Below are 20,393 nucleotides of genomic sequence, written 5' to 3' on the forward strand. Positions count from 1 at the left end.
TTATGCATTGCCTAGTGCGGGAACCAATGATTTTATTTCCTGTATTTTAACGTTTTTCTTTAAGAAACTGTATTAAGCACTATGTAATAATGTATGTATTATGACTGATGTACGTGTCTTAAAGAATAAATAATTTTTTACTTTTACTTTTTACTTTTTACTTAAATACATAGGTTACAGAGTGGGTTGAAAATTTGATGAAAACGGAATATCCAAGAATGTTATGTATGTCGGGTTGTATAATAGAAAGCAATTTATCTCAATTATGTACTTTAGTTCATCTAACAAAAGTAAAAAGTAGGTTAACAAAAAAGGATTGTATAGAATGCCGTGTAAAATGTAAATCAAAGATGTCTTCCCGAATAACAGTGTTGCCATGTGGCGCTGTAAGTACCACAGATTATCAATGTCCAATTTATGGCGCCAACAAAGAAAAATATATCTATCAAACCACTATCAAACTGTAGACTAATAAATACTGAATAATTTAGAAAAACGAGCTTCCAAAGCGACAAGTGTGCGGAGAAATGTCTACGAAAAAGCGTCGTGAAAGCTTTCAATTTCTCCCGTGTAAGCTTATTTGCATAAGCTCCAAGCTCCGACGAGCTTTAAGCCCAGATATACGCAAACAAAACCAGTACATTATCTTGCAAAGATATCTGAGGATTAGTCGTGTATATAGGTAATATATAAGTGAGTCAGGGAGTGGTTCTTTGGATTCATAAATGTACGTTTTCTTTAAAATATTATCGTTATAAATTTCGCATAAGTTGTTTCTTTAATACCTACCTACTTTATTTGTCTAACGCACGTAGGTATACTTACCTAAGATACTTATTGCCTTAATAAGATTTTAATACGTAATTTGAATTAATCTATACTTATACTTATAATATTATAAAGAGGAAAGGTTTGTATGTATGTATGGTTTTCACGCATAAACTACTGGACCGCTAGTGTTTTTATAAAGAAATGGATGAAATTTGTTTGATTGTAGATCAAGTATAAACAAACAGCAACTTACAAAAATGTATTTTCATAATTTAAATTTGACCAAATAAAAAATGAATAATGAATCTTAAGTCAATGACTTGAAAGTTAATGAATAAAACTAATGAAGATAATGAAGTCAGAATAACCGTAATACGTAATGATACCTGCCTCATCACTCCGCCCTTAATAAACAAAATAACGTATTTATTCAAATGAAATCACTTAACTTAGCATCGAGGAAAGAAATGTTAATTCTCGTTTCATTTCGACAAAGGCAAAAGGCGAAACTTGCAAATATTCTACCCTCGTATATATTATCATATTTAGGCCGATATCGTTTTTATGACGCTATGCGACCCAATTATCGTAGTGCCCCTGAATAAATAGGCAATTTTTGGTGTGGTCTAGTCTAGATGTCTTGTAGAGAAGGGCTATGTTTGAAAAGATATGAAATTTTTGGAAGGCGTTTAATTTGAAGAGTCGGAGGGAGAAGGGCTTTATGTTTATCTAAATTTTGATTTAAAGTTATCTTCTATGCAACTAACGTACGTTGAAACGGATCGGAGTTATTTATTATATATTTTCAGGTATTATATGGGTGGTTAGTAAGACTGCTGAACATTATTGAAATCACCGATTTACCTACTATTACATTAAAGTGTTAGAAATACAAATTGTAGAGATATCCTCTCGCTTATAAACGATCAAGGCAGCCGAGGCATTTTCCACTTCAATAAGCTACTAACAAGTAATAGATATTTTAAGAAACCAGTTCAATAAGCCCCTTGCAAAGTGTGTCAAAAATGATGTTTACTGGTTAACATAAATAACGGAAATTTAACGTATAGTCAAATATTTAAATTACTTTTTAACTTATTGCATCTATAGAATTTGCCAGAAAGGAAAAGATAAACATTTTCAAAATAAACGCGACGTGAAAACACGGCAGAAATATCTCGAGATCAAAAGAACAAGTTTTATTTTTCCCATCTCAATATCGGATCAGATAATTTGGGATCCCACTTACCGTGAGTGATTGGCTTGGAGCGAAAAGGTATTATAATTATGACAAAGGAATTGCTTATCTCTTGTGAACATTGTGTCAGTTCATTAAAGAAAATGTAATATACTGGGGAATTGTTTTATATGAAAGTTTGTATAACGTTAACAAAAGTAACTACAGAATTTATTTCTGCTGTGTACTTCTTACAATTTTACAGCGGGTTTAATCCACGATTTACTTCATAATATTATTTACAAATTCGAAAGCTTTTCGACCGGATATAGGACTTTTTTATGCTATAAGTGAGCAAACGAGCAGACGCGTCGCCTGGTGCGAACTGGCAATATATTATTATGATACTATAATGTCTAAAAATAAATAGCAACGTTTAAAACACAATGAAAAATAAAGTTGCGTTAACTGCATCGAAAAGGCTTTACTTTCTAACAAACTAAGAGTCCCTTTTAAAGTTGTTCCAATACCCATTTAAAAGCACAAAAAAGCGGGTAGTATGTAATAGCTCGCAATAAACATATTATTCCCTTGAACCTGGCAAAGGCGCATATCCTTTAGCGGTAAACATCAAACAATTACTCAGACCATTGGTTGTGAACTCAGTCGATATACTCGCTGGAGTAAACTCACATTGTATAAGTATCCTAAAATAAAACGCTATTAAACGCACCGTTTAATATAGTATTTATGTACTGATTAATTAATAATGTATACGTATTAGTTTTGTAGTAATCTATACTAATATTATAAAGCTGAAGAGTTTGTTTGTTTGTTTGAACGCGCTAATCTCAGAAACTACTGGTCCGATTTGAAAAATTCTTTCGGTGTTAGATAGCCCATTTATCGAGGAAGGTTATAGGCTATATATCATCACGCTAAGACCAACAGGAGCGGAGCAATGCATGTGAAACCGCGGGGAACAGCTAGTGTGTAATAATCAAGTAGAATAATATACTAATCTTAACTATCCGCCCGCGGCTTCGCCTGCTTTGTTTAAAACTTAACAAATTATATACTAATACCTTCCCCGAGAACCAAACTATCTATTAAAAAATCAAAATCCGTTACTTAGTGTTAAAGATTTAAGCATACAAAGGGAGATAGAAAGTGACTTTGTTTTATACTATGTAATGATAAAGTAAATGCAATATTTTATTCTAATACAAACTATTGAAGTGTATCAAGGGCTAGCAATGCCGCAAACGCAAACTTTGCCGTCTTCAAAGCATTATTTCTTATCAAGAGTTGGAAATTCAGAAACTTGGAAATATTTTGTATAGTTCTCGTTTTAGAGGGAAATTCTCTGTAACAATTTGAGATTACGTGGTTACAATGAACTAGAATTAAATTCTATTGAAAAAAAGAGGATTTAATTTAAATTTGTAATAGTATAAATCACATATAGTAATAATACTGTTTTACAGATTATTATTAGACGTATTTCTACCTTCTGCTAGATTGAGACATTTTTGCTAATCTCCAACAGAATTGTAATCAACACATTTAAAAGGCAGACTTTTATTCTTTACTAGCGGTCCGCCCCGGCTTCGCCCGTGGTACATGTTTACGTTTTCTCTACATAAGAACCATCCTCGTACTTCAAGGAATATAATAAAAAAGAATTATCGAAATCGGTTCAGCCGTTCTCGAGTTATGCGCTTACCAACACATTTTGCGATTCATTTTTATATATAAGAAGATTATAGAGTATTTCATCTATGTAATAAACGTATTTTCACTTTTTCCTCATAAAGAAACTCCCTTCTGACACATTCCGCTTTACCCACGAATTGCCTGCGGCAGAATGTTACAATGGCTATGTCGGCCAAGGCGTTTGAAATAAGAAAAACCACTATATATTAACGCTATTGGGTAGTTGAAAGAAAGGAAAAGAACTTTTATTGACGTACTAGTTGATATCCGCGACTTTGTCCGGGGTACGTTCGATAATTTGCAAATCTTGAAAGTGTACGAGCGATGCATGGAGTTACATATTTTTTTTAAAGTTAGTGTTAACATGTTTTTATTGCAAATTCTTAAGAAATACATGCTAAATAACTGAAAAGAAATTTCCTGTCGATTTGATGAATTCTGATAGTTTTAAAGTCCACACAATTTTCCTAACACGCAACGTTAAATAAAAATTGTTATAAAACTATTCCATTCCATTCATTTTACTATATCACTCTAAAAGGCAATATCCACATGTCCTCTATACATAAACCAATACAATTTTCCATCACAGAAATTGATATTTTCTAGCGAAAAATTCAATATACAGCACATCAGTGGTTGAACGCCCATAATCCGGACCATTCCGGGTGGATTAACATCAGAATATAGGATAACCGTGGAGCGGTTATTGATAGATTTATGTAGCGATAGGCGACTCTATGCCTTTCTATAGGCGTCGCGGTTAGGCGTATCTTTGAGGGACGATCGTCTAGTTTGGGAATGGCTCATTGGGGATCTATTAAATAATATTTCTAGTATTTATGGAATAACTGCCCCACGTATGTAAATGTAGAAGCCCTTCTGGCTAACATTGAGAGACACCACACAAAAAAAAGGGGAAATACAGGGTTTTCAAATTTAATACAAGACATCTATATAAAGTGTTATTTATATTGTAGTTAAAATTAAAATAAATATAATTTTCTTCTTATATTTTAAAGTATTCGTATGCTATAAATAGGCTGAATCATATTTGAACTAATAAAAGTATTTTGAAACATATTATAGCTTAAATTAAGAAAAAGAAAATTACATGATTCATAATTTACTGCATTATTACAACTTATATATACATTTTTATTGTTTCAGACAGTAGCTGAAAACATCCAGAATATTATTTCGTCGCAAAATGGATGCATGGATCTTATGGTAAGCGAATTTTTTTTTTACTTGTAACGTAAAAATATAAAAGAACTAATAAAATGTACACATGAAAACTTTATTTTATCAGGCAAAACAAAAAGATTGCCCTGTACAGTATGGTCATTGGTCAAAATATAAAATACCTATAGGAACATGTACATTTTGAAATAAATTATAACCAATCAGCAATATCTTGCATCCACAAATTCTAAGAACTAAAGTGCCTCTACTCATGGAATAAATATTACTGATCTTGCGAAAATCCAATAAGTCTAATTTTAGACCTCGAACAATTATTAAAAAAGTAACAAAGTACGATTGAAGACCTTTTTCAAAGATGTAACTGTATTTGATTAGGTTTGCGATATTAAAAGGTTTTTAGACGGTTTTCTTGAAGATTACTTTTTATCTTTCTATCCATTTATCTATTATCGAGTGAGTGTCATTTTTTTTATTATAATAAGTACATAAATGTAATAATAATAACATAACCTCATATTTATAAAGTAACTAGTATCCTGTACGCCTATTTAACACTTTGACGTTGAATTTTTCTATTATTTGTCATTTTAACTAACAGTCAACTGAATAGAAAATTTCCAGAAGTTTTGAAAACAACCATTAAAATATTCCAACGAGTCTAATTATCTTGTATTGTTTATACAAATCTAAGCCGTCATTGCGAAGTATTCGAATGGCCCCGTCACGGCCCTGAATGGTCCCATTTCGCTGAGCCCCTGACGGGGATCGATTCTATTTTGCATATAAACGTGCTTTGATGGCCCTCGCTTGAGATAACAGTACCCTTACCATGAGTTCGCAATCGAATCTTGCGTTCTTACGGCATTCGATTGACAGTATTTCTCGAAAGCATCTGTCAAATAGGTAAATCATGGTACTGATTAAGTGTCTAGAAAACGCTACGAGATATGACTTGCTATGAGTAACAGCTAGAGGCGTTGTATTACTTTCCTGTCCTACCTATCTCTAAAAGATTATTAAGAACATTTAAGTAACAATAATATCCAAACGATTTCTTAAATCCCTGGTATCCTCATATCCCTACGACATGTAGGAGGTCGCCTATCCTACACTTAAAATAGATACCCTTTCTATACGTCATAAGAAATAATACGTCTACTATTTTGTATTTAAGAGATATCTGCCTTATTTATCATTTTATTCGCGTAACCATGCATATTTGTCAAATATACGTTTCATTGCGAAATTCTCTGTGAATCGAAATCCAATCAAAGCTGCCTATAATAATGATAGATCAATAAAATCCAATTAACCGTAACATCACTTGTAAATATCGACTAATTATCTATAACCAATGTTAATTTGTCTTGACAATAACGTCTCGAAGGCAGTAAAGCGTTATCTCCGCAATTTGGAGTGAAGAACATCGATCGAGGATTAGCTCCGAGCTCGGCAAATGAGCGAGCAAATACTATTGTTATAAACAGCTTTGTTATTCCGGATGAGTGTTTGATTTTGTAATATTTTGGTGGTGAATTATAAGATGATTGGGTTTTATTTAAATTTATTATTTTATTTAGATAATATTGATTACTTCTGCTTCTATCATGCTATGCTATATCTATGTGCATGATTATTTTAATCGAGAGATCATAGATTCAATACTACTACAGAAAATATAATTTCTCATTTATAATGTGTCTTATGTGCCTGCTGCTGCCTCATGAAAATGGGATATTGCCTCTGGGTCTGTTCTGTAAAATTTTGTGAAAGATTAGGTTAAGTAATCTTGGTAAAAATGTTGTGTTGTAAAAACCTCACTAAAGATTGGTTTTGTTTCTATTTTAAATTGATTACAAAAGTCCCTTTATCTTGTGGACATTGTCTTTGTAAATAAACGTGTATCAAGTCCTTTTGTTCTGAAAATATATATCATCCCACTATTAAAAAGGTCAACAATGTCCAACCCATTCATAAAGTCTATAACAAAATTAATTCAAGTAGGGAGTTATTTCAATGAAATGTTATTAAATAGATGCTTTAAAAATACATGAATGTCTAAACGCTAGGTTCAAGTCAAGTGAGCGTGGGTGTATTCTGACCTTTGACCTTTCAGATCTGAAAGTTTCTACCTTTTGCGAGTCAAGTATCGAATTTCTTATTTAGATAGGTCCGTCAAACACTTCTTGAACTTGAATATTTACTTGCAACTAGACTTTGAAGCGCTTCCATTTTAGTTACATTAACAGTTAATATTTTAATAGAATTCTTCGATATTTCAATGAATACTTGAAAATAAATTTTCAAAGTTAAACAGAGCCACAGCGCTTTCAAACGATTTCTATTAAAAATAATATCAGGAAAACAGATTGTCAAGAAATTAAAAACATAAAAAAGGCGTTCCAAGTATGATGGCTAAGTATGATGGTAACTCGTAACTTTCAACATAAGTGACAAAAAGAATAACACTCAATTTTAAAACTACTCAAAAGCAACATTTATTATTCTCTTTATAACAAAAAACGCCCTCCAACAGTCCGTGTTCACAGCAAATCATATTGTTATAATTGGTTCCAATATTTCAAGAGACGTTTTCCCCTGACCCCCAAATGGAATAAATCCCTGAGATTTTATTCCCGCTCCCTCGAACGCTGACTCAATGTTACTTTGATTTACGACATTTTTATCGTATAGTTCTTAAAATTGCTAATAATAAAATCCTTTGAGGAACGTCGCTTTAGTAATGCGGAGGATTCCTGGGGAAATCTATTACGCCTCGTGTTGTCACATCGGTGAACCTTTTGATCGTTATTTGCTCTGTTTTCATGATATTACTCGAGAATTCTTGCTCCGATGGGTTTATTAGAAATTAATTTGAAAGGAGATATTGGTTCATGATACCTACCTATTATAGTATCAAATGCACCCATTGTCGAATAGAATGGCAATCTAGAAATGATACAATTGTCTGATCTTAGTAGGTACACAAAATACGTCGATGTCTACCCGTGGCCTCGCTTACTGTAGAACGCCTGAACTGCCGCCATAAATTAGTCATATTTTAAAATCAACGAAAAAGTTTTAAACGTATTAGGAATCCTTCTCCAACAATTAAAAACATACATTAATTATAAAATTCCAGCATTAATATACATAAAAAGTATAAAAGTAAGCAATATTTTCTTATAGGAACAATCCGAAATTCCCTACCAATACTCCCTGCGTATCGTTTCCTATCAAACCTACCGATCAAGTACCAAAATAGACCCCTAACTTAATGAATTCCTATAATTTCATGCCCGAATAGTGAAATACTGTAGATTTGTTGGTGACGAACGTGTCTAGACTTGTCCCAGGGGTCTATTAATGATAAGGGAAGTTAAGCACCCATTAAGTATGCTCGACACGATGCTGGAAAATTATTTCTGCACGGATATTGATTGAGGATCTGCCCTGCTTAATAGAGTTCAGCTGGTGTGCGGAATGTTTGGGAATGCGGAGTTAATTTATCAAATACCAGAGGAAATGTCACTGTCGTATCACAAAATGACCATAACTGCAGGTAATAAAGCCTAAAACCAATATTTTTTCGTTTTTCTCGAATGTAGTTTCTTTAACATGAAATTTTTAAAGTTTATTTTTAGTTGGAGTGACTTTCTGTGGTTGTAACTATCTCATATTATGTTATCTTCTAACTTGTGTAAATTTGTTTATTGAAGGTATGTCCGCTGTTCCTTGTTCCATCATAACTTTACGTCAATATATTTTCCTCAATACCTACTATTAATAGACAACAAAGACACAAACGTTGTATTGTCCGTTAATTAATCACGCTACATCACGTCGGCGATTTTAAAGATCATAAATATCAGGATATCGTCGAGATAGTCGGCTATCACTCCTCACAGCTTATATCATAAATCGAGAAGAGCGATCGTCTGCCAGTGTTGAAATGTATCTGTCAGCACTTAGAGGAGACTAGGTGGACTTGGTACTTGTAATGTTTTGGCACTAAAAAACAGGGTAGGTGCTCGGATAAAGCAATGGTGTTTGTAAAAGATGTGTATATGGTATTACATCCATACTAATATTATAAATGCGAAAGTAACTCTGACTGTCTGTCTGTTACTCAATCACGCCTAAACTACTGAACCAATTTGCATGAAATTTGGTATGAAGATATTTTGATACCCGAAAAAGGACATGGGCTACCTTTTATTGCGAAATAATATGTACCACGGGCGAAGCCGGGGCGGACCTCTAGTTTTCTATAAAAGAAACGCTAACTGTGATGATTATAACTATATGTATATGTACTAAACAAAAACCAAGAGGAATTAATAAACTAGTTTTTAATAACTTTGAAGTTCTACACACTCTATTGTGATATAAAAAATGCTACTACTATTATTAGCACATTGCTTTGCATAGCATTGAATTAAATAATTATAAAACTATGTGCAGATAAATCTTCGTCGTTTATTAGTTACTTAACTTTTGTTGTTTACTTACCGACATTCTCTAGAATAGGCTGTGAATTTAGAATGCCGTCATCAAAAATTCTTCATTTGCCTAATCAACACAAATGTTTGGTTGTTTTTAGTAATGCGGATGTAACGGTTTACCCTGATTCAACTTGCTCCCCAGAGCCTGTTCCAAAATAACTGAATGATGGACGAATGTCTGATGTAATGCGAATAGACTTGCCCTAGGGAAAATAGAGGTCGTATTTGGTTCCATTTTGTAAATTTACCTGTTATGAACAGAAATGTATAAAACATTGTATGGAGCTTACTCAATAAAAAGCCATCTCAACGGTATAACTATACTGAAGAAGTGTCTTCGCAAATTTTTGTAATAAAAATAATGTCATCTATGGTATCTGTATGCTATTCATATTAGCAACAAACAGCACATGATTTTTACTTTATTATGATGTCGCTGTTTTTTCCTCTATTCTTTTAAATTAATGGTTATTGTGTTCTTTTAGTTATAATTTCTATATACATAATACATTAAAACCGATCTAACAGCCAACACTATGTTTGTCCCTCTCCTCCCCCTTGGAAGGGGGAAGGGACGCGCCAATTACGGTCGCACTTGACATACTTGCGATAGAAAGTCGTTAAAATATAAAAGGAACGCTCCTGGCCTCGTAATTTTATTAAATAGATGATCTTGTGTAGTACCAGAGTTATGAGAGATTTTATGTTTCTCATTATTAAAATATGGCTTGATTTTATGGTATCCTAAAGAAAACTATCCAAGCATCTATCCAAGAATTCTAATTGGAAAAATTTTCCTGCTGTTGCCATGTATTTTACAAAGTTCGTTAATAAATACGTTTCAATATGTTATAGGTTAGAATCGGACCTTGTCGGGGTTAAGTACTTAGAAGCCTCACTCCATGCCTCTGAATAAAATCTATAGTGAATAGTCGAAGGTTCTAGACGCAGTCACGGTTTAGTAATCTGAGTTTCTAAACTCAGTTGGTCAACCTTATTCTGTAGTTTATCACTGTTTCAACCGGTGAAGAATAAGGCGATCAAACGAGTAATGTATAATACTTTTGCACGCCTCATAAGCGAAGCGTTGAGGTGGGTACTACTGTCACTTCGCGCAAAACATCTGATTTTTCAAACTTAAAATGTCTTTATGTATCATACATTGCACTTGTAAGATAATACATACACACACATATTAAGAAAAAACACTATTTTTAACGTTCATGATATTTTTGATGTCATTTTTGTTATTTAAACTAGTTAAAAAACAGTTTAAAAAAGTTCTGTCTTGGACGTCCGTGTGTCTGTATGTGCGGATCCTTTTTCTTGTTAACACGATAGCGACCGAAATACTTTACTAATCGAGTCTTTTTTTTTCTCTTACGCTTGAGTATGCTCAGGAATAGAACCCTTTCATTTTTCAGGGTCTGATTCGATGTGGTTTAATTGTTATTAAATAAACAAAAATAATAATTAATAAATATTTATTAAAAAAAAAATTATGAGGCGTGCACTTTTGGATTTTCCAAATTATTCTATGTTTACTGTTTCTTCTTTTCTTGTCTTACTCTAGGTACTGTTTAATTCTTGCGCAATATATCTATATCTACATCGAGTTGCTTGGAAAAAATCGCTCACGAGCGATAAAGCCGCTCTTTGTACATCTCTATTATAAGCTTAACTATGTAACAAAATTTATTACTGTGTATGTACAATAAAGAGTATTTCATTCATTCATAATACAAGACATTTATTACATAACATTAATTGAGAAAATAAGATTTCCTTTAAACAATATGTTAAGCTATTGCATAGCTTCTATTGCGGGCCTTGAGTGCGGGGACCGAATCGAGAAATTCCGTAACGAAAAAACCTCACGCTCCCCACTCCGACGGGCTCGGAGGTGTGGCTTGAAGGCATGCTATGCAATAGCTTTTACCGCGGCAGTCCCCGAGTGCCACACGTCTTTTTATTTTTTATTCAGATAAATTCACTTCTTCTTATGTAACAGTAGAGATTTATAAATTCATCAACAAGTAATTAACACCGTTCCTGTTTTCTCGACATAATTTACATTTTAAATCTAAGGTTTTAAATTTTCTGAAAAGTTTAGCTTCATTTTAATTAACACATGGCTAATTTTAGTTGCGGTACAAGTGGCGCTACTTACTTGAAGTGGACACAGGGACGGACGGAATGAGGAATTTTATATATTATACATGTCTATGTTTATAGAAGTAGTCGCATCGCTGCGGTAAAACCAAAGATGTTGGTTTTTTCACACGTTATTTCTTTTATATATTTTGACATGTATTATATTATATGTATATTTTGATTTAGCAACGCTTTGGTGCTAGAAAATGGAAAATAAAAAAGTAATACCGAAAAGATTTTATTACAGGGCCTTAACCTTTTAACAGTGATAAATTCATGGAAATTAATGAGGACCACGACTAAACACGCACACGTACCCGAAAGTACCGCCCAATTATAATTATTCTTTTTTATAAAATGCCCCACCATCCCTGTTCGCAGTTTTTTATCTAATGTTATTTAAACGTGATTATGTAAAACATCGGTTTATGTAAACTTGGTTTAAGTCATTGAGATAATATTACTACGTATGGAGGAGACACCACGAACAAAATCTGTGCGCCATTTTTTTGCTCTAAGTTTTAAAAATTATTATCTAGTTAGGTACTTAACGATGAAAGTTATTCCTTTGCACTTTTCCGTATTATTTGTATTATTTGTGTGTTTTGTATCTCAATGGTTTAAGTCCAGCTAAGTCACGTTCCGGATTGAACGAATGAGGAAGACGAAAACTTGGTTCTTATGGGATTTTGAACTGTTTAATTTATTTGGCAGTGTTCGTTCTTTGGGGAATATTCGGCGCTGTTTGTAAGCATAGCTTTAAATTTATTGTAGTTTGTGGTGAATATGTAGTCATGAATTAAATAGTGCTAATGAAGTCATTATCGAAATGTTGTTGATTGTTAGATAATGAATAAGACATTGCCAATCTCCGTCGTTTGTCTTATTATAGTTCTCGTTAGTAACACATATTAATATTAACCACTAAAGAGTGGTTACTAATTATGTATTTAAATTAGAAAATTTCTAAATCAACAGTTTAATTTCCACTTCGACAATAATTTATCATTAAAAAATTGTATTACTACGTTCACAGTTTTTTATGCTTTATTGAGTTCAAAATTATTCCCATTTAATTAATGTTTAAAAAGCCTGATTATTATGAGATATAGACACAAAGTGCATATAATATTCCGCTAAATTTAAATTACGAAACAGATTAAAAACATTAATTACGCCTACATGTAAAGCGGGCACAGATAGCGAGCGTAATGTTGCCAGTTACAATATATCTGCAAATAATTTTCAATGAATGAAGGTTTAATTTTAAACTGCGGTTTCATTGAAAAGCTTGAGTTTAACTCAAAACATACAATATGTAGATTTGAATAGATGTTGATTCTGAAGCGGCTTTGACTGCACTGGGAAATAATCCATCAATTACCTACGTTTTAGTCTATTCATTGGTTGTCTATGTAAAATGGAATGGAATAGGTTCTCTGGTTTTTAAATTTATAAAATACGAAACGTTTATGATAATGATTTTATTTTCAAGTATTTAGTAATTTCAGGTTTACGTTCGAAATTCCCTTTTCATTTTGAAGGAAAGAAAGAGAATTAGATAAACTATTCATAATCGTTTTACGAAGTTATTATAGTATCGAAACTCGAAAGAATTTCAAAAGTATTAGAATCTTAATCCGAAACACCTTTTCCCATTTTATATTAAAAAGGAATGAATATTCAATAAAACGACTAACCTAAATGGCCACGAAATTGCCACTTTTAAATAAAAAGTAATTTCCCGCCAAACCTCATTTTGACGGTGAGATTATCAATTATTTTTATGATCCGCGTTAGGTGTTAAGGCTCCTGGCAATTTCGTTTTAAATTGTCATTTAAAATTCCTACCTACATGAGCTTTAAAGTTTATAGCTCGTTATTTTGTAGCGCAAATGTTTGTTGATCCCATATTTTTATTTTAAATTTTAAACAAAGAATTTAAACGGTAATTTTCGTTCCTATTGGAGAACATTAAAACGGGGAAAAGCTTAACGATGTCGTTCAGTAACATTTAAATTTTAAAGCAATTAAGGAATAAATTTGAATTTACAAATTAAATACTGGCTGACGGATTTATTTAACCTTTTTTAAAAAAAAAACTTTTTCACCTTTTTTATCTGTGTAACATTACACCGAACTTACACCGAATAAAAAAAAGTCATCGATTTATTCTAAAGTTCTAAATTTGAAAAGGAAACGCTGAAAAACGAAATTAAGTTGTCACGAAGTAAATTATAATAGCTCAAACAATTTATCCTTCCAAGAAATATTTGTGGAAATAAGGGTTTCGTGAGTGTTTCCTTTCTGCACTAAATGTAACGAGCTTCAGAATAACTGTAATAGATGTAATGAAATGATAACTTGAACGCGGCGTGTTTGAAGTTTTGATAGCGTTAAATTATTTCATTAGTCAAGTAGAGTTTGTTGTGTCGTTTTAATTGTTTTGTTTTTAAATGGACATCAATTTCATGAGAGAGATATCTGTGTATTGATCAGTTATCGGATTTTTAAGTGAATTCTTTGCTATTTGTTGATGATAGTATGATCAAGTGTAAAACAATATAATACTACAAATCATTTTGTAGAAAATTTTTCTTTCATGTCCCAGAAAATATACCTACTTCTTAGAATAAATAGATATGTCTATGCCTTCTATAATTATTGTTTATTTTTATTACAGACGCAACAATAGTGTTGACCTGTGAAAAGAGCGCACGTGCGATATTCAGTTCTTGGAGACGCAACTAGTTTGATACCCCGGCATCGCTTTATGGAGACCAGGACAAATTCTACATTGAAGACATTTTAAGGTTAGTTTTAACATTTTTTGCACTAAAAGTTTAAAAGTGATGATTTTCTATGTAATAAGTGTAACCTAATGTATACAGTATACAGGCCAATGCCAAAAAAATTGAGCTTTAAATATTATAACTTGATAATGTTCTTTCTACTTCTCCGCTGTTTTTTAAAAGGATTTCACAACATTTGATTTCTCAGTGAAATACAATATCACCAAGTTTTTTGTTAAAAAAAAACAACTGTTGCCCTACTTTTCTTTATTTTTTTTATATTTGAAACACTGTACCATTGATTTTATTTTCTAATTGTATTCGATATAACTGTCCCTTTATATTTATAACACAATTTTTAGAAATATGATGTTTTTACATTATTTTTTCTTCTTTGTGCATTTTTTCCTATTTTTTACTCACTTATCCACCCCTTATTCCAGGGGTAGTCGATGCCCCACGCGGCGCCCGCCAGCATGTCGACCCCGCCCCGCCACCCGCACTTCTACACGGTCGAGGTCGGCGACACACGCTTCACCATTCTCAAGCGCTACCAGAACTTGAAGCCGATCGGATCGGGCGCTCAGGGGATCGTGTGGTGAGGGTTTTTTGGTATTTTTTGTAGTTTTTTTGTAATTTTTTGTAATTTTTTGTGATTTTTTGTTGTTAGGAGTATATTAGAATGTTTTTTCTTGTTTGTCGTTAGGGTTTTATGTTGAAAAATACTTCTTATAGGCGATTTATCGGGGTATGTCATAAATTGTTGTTGGTAGGGTAAATAAAATGTGTTTAGGAATAGATTAAGGTTATTTTTCGAGGATATCATAGTTTTTTTTTCATCATCATATCAAACGAGTTTAGGGATATTGGGTATTGTTGCTAATCTTTAAGCAATTTTTCGTAAATTGAGCATTTATTAATACGATATGTTTTGGATTAGATCATCATTATCATAATCTGATGGTAGAATCGTAGGTATCGTAACAATTAACTTTATTATCAAAAACAATGTAAAAACAATGTTTAAAATCTTCATGTTACACAAGAAAGTACGTAAAATTATAACTTTGCATCTTTAACTGGTTTCCTTTGTTTATTCCATGTTATTTGAAATGTCAATGTTTGTCTTTATAACTCTCGGAACTGCTTTGAATATTATTGTTAAATTATTCATATTATGTACATCGGGTTTTTGAAATATGATAAAAGTTAACCTTGTTATTAAACAACGGGTTTTTGAATAATTATTAGCAGATTATTTAAACATGACAGAATAGTAAAAATAGTATTAATTTAGTATGGTTTTAAAACGTTTTGTGATAAAAATATTCAAAGATATAGGTAAGTAAATACAATATACTTTTGACAGTACAACCTTAACTCTTTAGTTATACAAAATTATAAATTGAAATTTATGTTATTCAAAAAATGTAAAACCACTGTAAAACATACATATTCAAATGTGGATTTAAAATTATAACTAAATGTTGAAATAGAAATTCTCACTCTTATTTTATTATAACTTCATTACTCTCATCGTGAAGCATAATTTATTTTTGTTTGGAAGCACGCTGTATACAATCACGCCTCAACTTGCTGCATGCAAATATATTCACATTTTTATTTTGTTTATTCCATTCATTTATGTATGTACGTGTAGTGAAAAGAGCCTTTATTTTAATTTATGTAGTTATTTTGTGCGCGTTTATTTTAGAGCACGATTCACAATATATACATTCTTTTTTTTTAAGTTACATTTATTATTTCTGGACTTTTATATTTTTATTCTGTGTATTTATGAATAAAATGCAGAATGTTGATGCAGAAAACTTATTTTTAATTCAAGATACATACATACATTGTATGAATTGTAATAAAATACAAAGTAAAAACAACCTCAGCACATTATGTATTCAATAATGTCGGTTATAGATTAACGATTTCATTCCTGACCTACATTTATGGACTGTAAGTTCCTTTCTATAAATTTGTTATTTTTTCAAGAAGATATGACTATTAAATTTATGTTAATTTCTCTATGTACAAAATAACATATTAGTTTATTATCTATGGCATTCACTTGATAGAAAATAGTCTTGTAAATCATCATGCAATTTAAAGTTAACTCAGCTTATCAAATGTCAATACTCAATAGTCAACTTCACCAAAATCATTCCAATACATGTAAGGCAACATGGTTAGATACAGGGTATGAGCTTTCCTATACATCACTATTAAGTTGGTTAGATGTTTTAAGTCCATTTCGTACCCAAGATTCTCAGCTTACACAGGCACACAGGCGAACGGCGACGCAGAACTGCATAATATACATAGTAAAAAGAGAGAAGTAGGCCAACTCCCAGCGTTTAGCCACAGTTTAGCGCCGCACAGGGTTGTCACTTGTCACATTGATATTTTAAATAATTGTATAAACAAACACCGACCGCTCACAGAATTGGCACGGCCCTCACGAGATCGGTCCATGATTAGGAACTGAGCGGTGTTGTGTGCGCACGCAAGCTTGCGTACGTACATGAACGGGGGGCGTGGTCAAGCGCTCCGCGTACATACGGCGCGATGTACCTCTGTCCGAAGATAACTTCACTCTTTTTACTATGCAATATATTTCTGTTATAGCTGATCGAGTGTATATAACCGGTAGCGATGGTTCAGTTTTACTCGGTCACACTCGGTGACACGGTGTTCACGGTACCCACGCGGTATACGGAGCTAGTGCGCCGCGGCGCCGGCGCGCAGGGCACGGTTTGGTAAGCGAGCGCTTTTTCATCGCTTTGGTTCACAGGACTAATATAGTGACTAATGCTGATTGGTGTGCCGGTTGAGGTTTTGAGTTACGGGGATTGTGATATCGTTGAGTTTTATGTGAGTTAGGTTATGTATAGGGTAAGCGATGTCGGGTTTTTTATGGTATTTTGATAGGGATTCAAAATGTCGTAGGTTATGTGCATATAGTGTAAAGTAAAATGATGTCGAAATTTGTCGTGTACGAGATGGTACATTGTAAGGTGTAAAATTAGTTGTTGTTGCCAGTTGTATGGGGTGATTGGAAAGGGATGTAAATAACACTCAATAATTATTTATTGACAGAAGATAACTGTACAATTTCGGCCCTAAAATATTTTTAAGTGAACGTCTGGGTCACCGTTATTTACTAACCACTGAAGGTCCAATGTGACCGATAACTAAAATATCACTATTTAATAAAAGTTAAAATAGAAATTTTAAGGAAAGATAAAGGGCAAAGGCATATTGTAATTTTAATCTCGAAAATGTAATGTCTTTTATTAGATCATACATAAAGTATAATCTCGTGTTTTTAAATTAATTTTTTAATAAAAAAGAGGAAATTGTTGTTACGTAATCGATGTCTGTATTTATGATTAGGGTTTTATTTGAATTCGTATATTTAGCGGTACTTCAAAGAAAAGATATGACAATCGCTAAAACTTCTGTTTTTATTAGAATATACGAGAAAATTCATACGAATTGTCAGTCGTACGTTAAATATAATCGAAAACGCTTTGATGAAACATACGATGTTTATTGGATCATAAATAAAAGATTTTCAGATATATTTTCAATAATACGAATGCGATAACGTTATGAAAATTTTATTAATACATGCTTCCTTCCTTCGTAACGGAACAATTTTATTAGATACGAAATTGAAGTTAAATTTTTTTCGGATGAATAAATTTGAAGTATTGATGCGTTTTATTTAATATCTCGTCATTTTTCTATTAATAAATGTCGTTTATTGGATTAGAAATAGGGTGGGATTTAAATGTTACTATTTTGAACTTGTATTGGGATCTAGAATAATAGCTGTTTGTAAAAAGTGTGTCAGAAATCTTATTAATAATACGATAAGATGTTTAGAGACTGTTAACATATTTATTATTTACCAATATTAAAAGCTCGCAAAAATAACACCTATAAAATAAATAACATAATAGATATTTTCTAACTAACCTTACTAGAGAAACCAAGATTCGCTGTATTTTGAACACAAACAAATTAAAATGTGCTAGGCTGCTAAATATTTCTAATCATTGTCTCACATCTTTTATATTATAATTTATAATAATATTATTTATTTATATCACACTCATTAATTTTTATTGTATTTTGTTGCATGGCTTTTTGTATTTCTTCATATATTATTTTTTCATTTGGACTTGGAGGCATTCAATGTTTTTAAATATGTGTGTTGTACTCTTTTCTATATTGTTTATGTTTTAATTTTTATAATAAACTATCTTATAACTGGAATAATAAACATAAAACTATTTTATGAATATAAGAAATTAAATACCTACCATTCAATACAAAATATTTAATATTGTTAATATAGAGCTTAAAGTTTCTGTATTTAATTAATAATTTCGTTTTAAAATAGATATTTAATAGGAAATTCTGTTAAAGTACTTTTTATCATGAATGGTTGAGAACCAATGGACTTATAACTAAAGTTTCATTAGCTTCTGAAATTAATTCTGTCTATTTTATGTGACATCATAAATAAAACTTACTTCTAGTTTAATATTTCAAAGTCTGTACTATTTTCGAGGAAATTTTTTGTTTTTGAATTTGTTCCAAAAGAGACATAAAAAAAATATATCTGGTGTTTATTGTTTAGCATTTAGTTTGAAAATAGTGAAAAAAAAAGACGTGTGGCACTCGGGGACTGCCGCGGTAAGGGTGACAAATCAACATCGAGCTATGCTGCGCTGTATTGCGCTGTGCTGTGCTGTGTTTCTTAAGCTACGTTTTTTAACAATCTAGCTCAGTATAAAGTAATCAGCAGCTCGTGTAGTCGTTTATCTCGTCAAATATGACCCTATTTTCAAAAAAACGTAAACATTACGACATAGTTGAATCCGATGAAGATGAAAGTGAAGAAGAAGCGGATATGGATATTTTATGTGTTATTTTGTCGTTAAAAGAGTCCAGTCACGGTAGCTTGTTACCTCACACCATACGTGAAAAATACGGAGAATTTAATTGAAGAATTGAATTAAGACACAGCGCAGCATGGCAGAGCTCCATAAAAACATAGCACAGTTCGGCACAGCGCGGCTCAGCACGGCGGGTAGCGCGCCTCGCTCGAAACTGCTGCGTTTTTAAACAGAGCGTAGCCTCACACAGCGCAGCACAGCATGGTTTGTTTGTATCCTCATTAAAATATTAAACGAGCGAGTTGACTAAACACAGCACAGCGCAGTACAGCGCAGCATAGCTCGATGTTGATTTGTCACCCTAAAGCTATTGCATAGCATGCCTTCAAGCCACACCTCCGAGCCCGTCGGAGTGGGGAGCGTGAGGTTTTTTCGTTACGGAATTTCTCGATTCGGTCCCCGCGCTCAAGGCCCGCGATAGAAGCTATGCAATAGCTTAAAATTGTTTTTTAATATTTTTGTAACACTTAGGACCCTACACTAGAACACTAATCTCTATTCTCTTAATCCTTTAAATTCAGAAACATAAAACCTTCTAATCTATGTCGTATATCTATTAAGCATTAACCCTATTCCAAGCGGAGACTATAAAAAAGCTGAGAATCCATTACAAGCACAAAAACGTCATGTATAAAAATTAAAAAAAAAACTGTATTAGAACCTCACCTTTCTTGACAGCTACTACTTGCATAGTCTGTAAAAAGAAATAAAAAAATAAAAGTAATTTTCGCGCCATTTCACATGAGCACGTTGTCAACAGCGCGGCATACGACACGGTGACGCAGCAGAACGTCGCGATCAAGAAACTTTCTAGACCGTTCCAGAATGTCACGCACGCGAAGCGCGCTTACCGCGAGTTCAAGCTGATGAAACTCGTCAATCATAAAAATGTAAGTATATTTATGTTTATCTCTACAAAATATTGAATTCTAACATGATGGATTGCTGTATGTATTTGGAAAGAATGTGGGAGTTACTGGTTACAAAAAATCAGTGCTAAATGGTAAAATAACTTGAAATATATATTTAAATCAAAGAACTGAGTCCTTGCCAACTAAACAAACTATGATATAAGTAGATATTATGTCATATA

General features: G+C 32.4%; 1 protein-coding gene and 1 long non-coding RNA gene across 5 annotated transcripts in view; one reads left to right on the top strand and one right to left on the bottom strand.

Annotated features, from left to right (window-relative positions):
• Positions 1–20,393, top strand: part of bsk (mitogen-activated protein kinase dJNK) — a 91,462-nt gene that overhangs the window by 61,805 nt on the left and 9,264 nt on the right. For 3 of the 4 annotated variants that reach the window (XR_016316888.1, XR_016316889.1, XM_089705625.1), the window contains 4 exons: positions 4,835–4,894; positions 14,213–14,342; positions 14,765–14,919; positions 20,061–20,190. Coding sequence is in view for 1 of the 4 variants with exons in the window: in XM_089705625.1 (XP_089561751.1) it covers positions 14,774–14,919; positions 20,061–20,190 (276 nt within the window). In the remaining 3 variants the exon portion in view is untranslated. Of the gene's footprint in view, positions 1–4,834; positions 4,895–14,212; positions 14,343–14,764; positions 14,920–16,958; positions 17,090–20,060; positions 20,191–20,393 lie in introns of those variants that run through there. The other variant, XR_016316890.1, reaches the window with a different exon arrangement.
• The window catches only part of LOC149481325 (uncharacterized), a 350,361-nt gene that overhangs the window by 29,359 nt on the left and 300,609 nt on the right, over positions 1–20,393 (bottom strand). The window lies entirely within an intron of this gene.

This window comes from Colias philodice, chromosome 17 (genome assembly GCF_061535455.1).
Source record: "Colias philodice isolate Cphi_HAF_F1 chromosome 17, ilColPhil1 Martin Lab GWU primary, whole genome shotgun sequence".
Taxonomy (NCBI): Eukaryota; Metazoa; Arthropoda; class Insecta; order Lepidoptera; family Pieridae; genus Colias; species Colias philodice.